This window comes from Staurois parvus, unplaced genomic scaffold (genome assembly GCF_062004578.1).
Source record: "Staurois parvus isolate SC_StPar_1 unplaced genomic scaffold, SC_StPar_1.0 ptg001328l, whole genome shotgun sequence".
Taxonomy (NCBI): domain Eukaryota; kingdom Metazoa; phylum Chordata; class Amphibia; order Anura; family Ranidae; genus Staurois; species Staurois parvus.
Window position 1 is genome coordinate 1,448,939 of NW_028319124.1, and position 7,257 is coordinate 1,456,195.

Consider the following 7,257-nt stretch of genomic DNA (forward strand, 5'->3'; position numbering starts at 1 on the left):
AGAGATACAAGAATCATCCAAATATGGTGTGATGGAGACAGAACAATGCATCCAATCAATTTTGAAACACATTTTTACATATTCTTTCATCTCTCATTATTTCTGTTTTTAGGTGAACCTACTTATCCTGCTGGTCACTCTCCACAAGATGCTTCGCTCCTCCTCTGTCCTGAAGCCAGACTCCAGCCGCTTGGAGAACATCAAGTAAGGATTTTCAGTAACACACTAATCCCCATCATCACATACAGTATATAAGAACAGTTATCTACAGGCGGCTTTAGCAAACCCCCCATCTGTCTATATTCTTGACTTTTGACCAAATAGCATAACTTTCAGATGTAATGGTTATTATCAGAGTCCATTTGTTTTCTCTAATTATGGAAAACTCAGGGAGTTATGTGAAAATGATTATAAATGTTCTGATTTTAACCTGAGGGATGAATAATGTTCTTGGGCTCTTCCGGTACTGTGTCTTACCTTCAAATAAACCTGATATTTATTTATGAACTTATTTTTTCCTATTTCAGGTCATGGGCCTTAGGGGCAGTTACCCTACTCTTCCTCCTCGGTCTCACCTGGGCTTTTGGTCTCCTGTTCATCAATAAAGAGTCTTTGGTCCTGGCGTATCTCTTTACGACCTTCAATGCCTTGCAGGGCCTCTTCATCTTCATCTTCCACTGTGCTCTCCAGAAGAAGGTTAGCATGCAACCCGTAGATCTGGTAGCGTGTCTTGCCGCGAGCCTCACTAATAACAGAGGCCTAGCAGAAGGCTACACCACTGCAATTATGCTCTGTGGAAATCTCAAGAACACCTACACAGGGAAATCATTGACCTGTATGCACTTCATCATCTCCTGTAGAGCTTCTCAACACAAAGCAACATCTTGTCAGAGCTTGACACAGCAGTGATCAACCCCAGTATGCCTTGCTACACAGGAATTGAACATTCCTGACTCCACCACAAAGACAATACCAGGCAAAATCTGATGTATATTTAAGTCACGATACACATTATTATATAAAACTTTGTTTCAGAATGGCACCTTTCATGATTAAATATCTGGTGCTTTCTGTCTGTCTCCAATACATCAAGAACATTGTGCTAGTGCCAGTGTTTCTCTATGACTCCCCGCAGAAGGCCTGTCAGTCACTGTAAATTGTCTCTTCGTTACCCGGCCCCATTTTTCTCATTTCCTCTATAATTACAGGCACATAAAATGCTTTTTTAAATGTAAGAACATGGTCTCGAGCTGAAAAAAAGCATATTTTCTACAGTACATTAACTTATTATTCTACATATGTAAATTAGATTTGGAATCCATCCGCTTCTCCCACAAAACAGTAGGCAACCCATATCACATTATGGGGAAAACGGAGCTAATATCAGCTCTAATAAATATTCTGGTGCTAATTGCAACATCATTTAACCTTTGCAGGCTAACATTTGCTTTTCATTTTTACTGTAATAGGACTAATCTAAAATCTTTGCTGCCGTAAAGAAAAAAAACAGTGCAATAGCTATCAAGTCTGCTGTGGTTTACAGTCTAAATGATTTCCAACTACCTAATTATAATAATATTTTAATCAGTTTTTTAGGCGTTCTTCACAGCATGAGCGCATCTTTTGCAGTTCTAGTGTTTATGTGTGCCTCCTAGTTAAAGAAAAGGTCCAGGAAAACGAAATTTTATCAAGCCTTGAAACTTACTTTAGACTTCACCTAGTATGCCACCTGTTAGTGATATCTGGTATTGCAGTGTGCCTACATGCTATACCAGCCTTTCTAAACCTTTTTGTCATGGAGGAACCCTTGAAATAATTTTCTGGTCTCCAGGAACCCCTGCTAAAAATGGTTAAATCCACAGTTTGTGGTACATTTGTATCATCAGTAAGTTGTAGAATGTTTTAAGTAATATTATAAGCAATGTGATGTTTCTAGAGCAGGGTTTTTCAACCAGGATTCCATGGAACTCTAGGGTTCCTCCAGAGGTTGCTAGGGGTTCCTTAAGCAATCAGCAATTTTTGCCTCTCAGATAAGTTCCCACTGACACCATTGATCTTTTTAGCCATCTGTAAGGGGGTAATCCTTCCCAATGTCCACAAGTGTAAGGAGCATTCTTCCCCACTGACCATCACACTAATGTATCATACCTTTTAAATATAGTAATTTTTAGCAGGGGGTCCCTGAGACCAGAAAGTTATTTCAAGGGTTCCTCAGTGTTAAGGTTGATAAAGGCTGTTCTAGAGTGTTTTAACACTACCAGCAGTATACCACAAAATTATTTCAATAGTAACCTTGAAATTAAATGAATATGGTATGATGAAATGAAATGCAGACAGTGAAAATTTTGTGTAGGAATGATCCCTTAAATTGGTAGTCAGTGGAAAATTTACATTTGCTTGTGGTAGATCAACTACGCTCCTTCCTATGCTCAAGGAACCCCTAGCATCCTCAGGAGGAACCCTGGGTGAGAAAGGCTGCACTATACAGTACTATCCTCCTCTGTCAGCACCACTGTAGCTCATCAGCTATACTTTAGTCCACCAAATGTGTGAAAGAGCAATGGAACCTTTTGTTTTCACATGAGTTGATAGTGGTAGAGCAACCCCTATGCTACTGAATAAATCCACAACAGACTTTTTTTTCTGTTTTTCTCCAAAACCTTCCATAGTTTCTGAAGGAAATACAGTTTATTAGGAGAGTATTGTATAAGACCTAGTCAGAAGAATGAGGTATACCCCCCCAAAGACTTACATCATTTGGACATTGTTTTTCTGAATCTTCAATGAATTAGAAGTATTAATATGCATTGGAACTGCCTATTGGTCTTTTTTACCTGAATTGGGAAGCTTTTTGTCAGAGTACTAAAGATTTTGGTCGCTGCCTAAACATAATTCCTATCTATGTGATTTGGTTATTGATTGGAGGAATTAACAACCCGCACCCCGCACATGTCCCCATTTTGCTGAAACAGTCCTCATATCCTTACCTTGCAAGTGGTTTGTCCTAGATATGAATGTGCCTATGGCATAAAACAAAGTGACAGATTAGGAGAACTTTATCTTATTCTACATCTATAGGACCCACTGAGCTTGTTACAAGATTCCCACATTGCCTTATTGTAAATATGACTCTTCCAGTGCTTGGACCAAACCATTTTTATTCCTGGTTGAAGGTCGACCTCTTTTAAGGTGTGAAAAAAGGACTGTAAAACATTGGGTACATTTGACATATAAGAGGAAGATGCTTTTGCACTATTCCCCAGCTAGCAAAAATAGGGTGAATAGGTGATAGACATGTGAAGGTGACAATTGCCCATTGTGGCATAAAAGATGGATTGTTGTGAAATGTGGAAGTGGTTAAGAGAAAGTGGTTGGGCTCATCTACTGTCCTGATGTTGCTGGTGGAAATGTCAGGGTGCAGGCTGGTGAGTGGGTAGGCTTAGACAGCAAAATGGCTGCCCTGGTCTGAGAGATTACAACTACAATTTAAACAGCCTTTATTGTACACTGTCTCTGCAGGTACATAAGGAATACAGCAAATGTCTGAGACATTCGTACTGTTGTGTGAGGGGTCCAGGAGCAGAACACGGAACTTTGAAATCAACAGTTAACAGTCGATACTACACCCAGAGCCGTATTCGTCGGATGTGGAATGACACTGTCAGAAAACAGACAGAATCCTCCTTTATTGCCGGAGACCTAAATAGCACCCCGACTCTAAACAGAGGTTTGTACAACCACTAAAAGTCTGAGAAAGGTTCAGCTGAGGGATTTAGAGAACAACTTTAATTTTCTGACAAATTGATGTTTCGCGAGTCAGGACACTGAAATTACCATTTGATCAAACTCTTTAGTATCCATAGGAAATGTTCAACTTTTTTCTTCTGATTATAGGAAAAGTTGCCTTCCACTAATACGGCTGAGTCTACAATAACCCATATAATATTAGAACATTTCCTAGAAAACACCAAGAGATTGTGTAAGGGGAAAAGATTCACAATAAATATTATATAACTTATTGATTCACTGGCTTGACTTGCAATATTCTGTTTGTCAGAAAGTTGAACTTAGGAATTGTATTTAAAGATAGGCTTTACATTTCAATAAAAACAGGGCCTGACTCCTAATAGACAATCTGACTCTTGTTTACTGTCCTCCAAGGCACAATGGGTAACCACTTACTGACGAATCCTGTGCTGCAAAGCCGTGTAGGCACCAGCCCGTATAACACACTTATCACAGAGTCTGTGGGCTTTAGTCCATCCTCCCCTGGATACAACACCACTGGTGAGACATATTATATATTGTTATATATTAGACAGACATATATATATAATACAAAGTAATATGTGTATTAAAGCCAACATGGATTTCTACAGAGGCTCGTAGTTACCTGTGTACACTTGAATCTCCTAAACTGCAAGTAGACCTAAATGTATAAAATGTATTGCTATTGAGCAAGGAAACATTTTACATAATACCTTGATGATTTGAGTATTAAGACCCACTGACTTTAAAAAACCCTGTTCTACCTTCTCTGCTGCCGCAATTATCATATGGTTTGGGGATGGCTCAGCCCCAGTTTGGGAGTATTTAACAGCTTTGTAGCTATGGCAATGTGTATGGGACTGTCCAGTGGCCATTGCCTGGTTTTTATAGGCAGCTGAGGTGAATTAAAAATGCGCTTCAAACATCTATTTTTGGCATCTGACAGTGGCCATGTGAATGGCGCCTAAGAGCTATATTGTAAAATTATTAGCACAAGAGTTTATATTAAAAATATCTAGCACGAGACTAAATGTATTGTAATTTGAATGGCCCATTTTGATTAAGCCCCACTTCAAGAATGAAATCAGCCTACTTTTCTGTGAGGTTGTTTATGTCTATTTTGGTCAAATTACAGTTTTCCATTCACTCAGCAAAGCCATATTTGATACCTAGTAAAATTTTCGTAAAACCAATATTTCATTTTGCAAACTCATGTCATTTTACTAAACATGTGTGCACTATATGGCCAGAAGTTTGTGGATACCTTATTATCACACCTAATTGAGTTTGTTGGACTTCACGTTCCAAAACCACCGGTGTTAATATGAAGTTGTTTTGTTTCCTCCCTACTTAATCCAACTGGGCTATAGCAGCCTCCACTGTTCTGGAGAGACACGATTTTGGAGTGTGTCTGTGAGAATTTATACTCATTTAGCCAAAAGAGGTCAGGTACTAAGGTTAGACAAGAGGACCTAGCTCGATGTCTTCACTTTATTTCATTCTGAAGGTGTTGAGTAGAGTTGAGGTCAGAACTCTATGCAGGTCATTCAAGGTCCTCACCACCAAACCCATCAAACCTTGTCATTATGGACCTAAAATTGTGCACTGAAGCACAGTCATACAGAAACAAGGGCCTTCACCAAACAGTTGGCTCCTGGTTGGAAGCACACAGTTGTCTATAATGTTTTTGTAAGCTCTGACATGAACAGTACCCTTCACAAGAAAAATCTGACTACAATACTTGTGGCCATATAGTGTATATCATTTCTCCTGCAGAGCCATATTTCAGATGAGCCATAGATGTGATTGTGGAAATAAATTTGACCACTATTCAATCATTCTTTGGAGAAATTTAGGCATAAGTATTCACAATAGTTCCTGCCACATCCTCATGAGTATGCACCAGGAAGACACACCAGTTGCTAGTCTTTACCTGGGGGAACAACAGTGATTATCCAGAAAATTATTTTTTAGATGATCAAGTTTCTCAAAGACTTGTCAAACAGAGGGCTGCCTGTTGAGGTCACAGAATTTCAATAGTTATGCAGTTGATTTCCAATCCAAAACCACAGGATTGAACAACAGTCATATCTGTGTTCATTCTATAATACTGATCTAAATAATTTATTTTACAGATCTAAAAGACCATATGTGGCGCCCAGTATAATATTTAGTCATATCGTTACTCTTAGAAATATGCAGAACCAATGTAGTTCAAAAGCTACGTAGAGCAGCATTTATAGTGCCAAACCTTTGGTTGCATTAAAATGCAAGTACAAAGCAATACAATGAGCTCAGCATTAGCTGTCTCCCATCGTGTTTCCAGCACCATCTTCCTTCTTTCTCTCCACTGAGTCTTGCAAATCCTTATAGATCATTTCAGAAAAGCACGCATAGAGCAAGCATGCTATGTTATTTACAATATGCATGAAATAAATATATATGTAGATAAATTAAGACTAAAGGTGGCCTCTGTATGTAGATGTAGATAAATTAAGAAGAGAGGTGGCCTTACTGACTGCTTCCTAACATATAATATGTTTGTTTCTCTTACTCCTCATCGCATTTTGCCATATAGTTTCCTCTTTTCTTTTCTACATCATCATATCTCTGTACCTTGAGTCTAACAATGTATCTCTGTCTGTCTTTCTTATCTGTCTTTCTTGGATCTTTTATGGTGGAAATACAGGAACATTTAGAGATCCCAGTAAGTGCCTTATTTAACCTTCCTAATATTCTACTACTGCTAATAGTTTATAACAAATGCAATCAGCACTTGTGCTCCAGAGAGAAAGAAAGTAGCCACAGGGTGTTACTTCACCAATGCAAGACTCCACTGACTACCACTGCACCAATACACTACTTCTTTGACCACTACACCAATGCACTACTCCAATGGCTACCACTATATTAATGAACTACTCCACTGACCACCACTACATTAATGCACTGTTCAACTTACTACCACTACATCAATGCACTATTTTATTGACTACCACTATATCAAGGAACTACTCCACTGGCCACCACATTACCAATGCATTACTATACTGACTGCCACTACATTCACACACTTCTTCACTGACCACTGCGAATGTAATGGCAAGCCAAAAACTGCTGTACCATGTACGCCTTATTATAAGTTACATTTCCCCAGACTGCATACCAGTAGTAAACAAAATTAACTGTAATTTTAGTTCAGTTATCATTTAAACATAGCTGGAGCTCAAATTGAAAATATGAGAAAAAGTGTGAAAGCAATTGCTATATCCATTAAAAACCATGTCAAAACAATCAGTATATCTAGAAATTTCAGCAGCCACAGCTGATAGGATGCATTCAGGATGCATTTGACAGCCTGTACTTTAGCAGTAATCTTAAAGTGGTACTTAATGCTAGGATTTTTTTTTTTACTTTAATGCATTTCTGTACCTCCCTGTACCCAAACACTTACCTGCAGTCCATTATCATTGGTGCTGGGTCCTGGGT

The 7,257-nt window shown here is 38.7% G+C and overlaps 1 protein-coding gene across 3 annotated transcripts in view; it reads left to right on the forward strand.

Annotated features, from left to right (window-relative positions):
* ADGRL1 (adhesion G protein-coupled receptor L1) overlaps nucleotides 1-7,257 on the forward strand; it is a 584,175-nt gene that overhangs the window by 570,740 nt on the left and 6,178 nt on the right. For 2 of the 3 annotated variants that reach the window (XM_089661218.1, XM_089661221.1), the window contains 5 exons: nucleotides 113-204; nucleotides 528-696; nucleotides 3,520-3,727; nucleotides 4,162-4,287; nucleotides 6,458-6,475. In XM_089661218.1, coding sequence (XP_089517344.1) covers nucleotides 113-204; nucleotides 528-696; nucleotides 3,520-3,727; nucleotides 4,162-4,287; nucleotides 6,458-6,475 — 613 coding nt within the window. The remainder of the gene's footprint in view (nucleotides 1-112; nucleotides 205-527; nucleotides 697-3,519; nucleotides 3,728-4,161; nucleotides 4,288-6,457; nucleotides 6,476-7,257) is intronic. The other variant, XM_089661220.1, reaches the window with a different exon arrangement.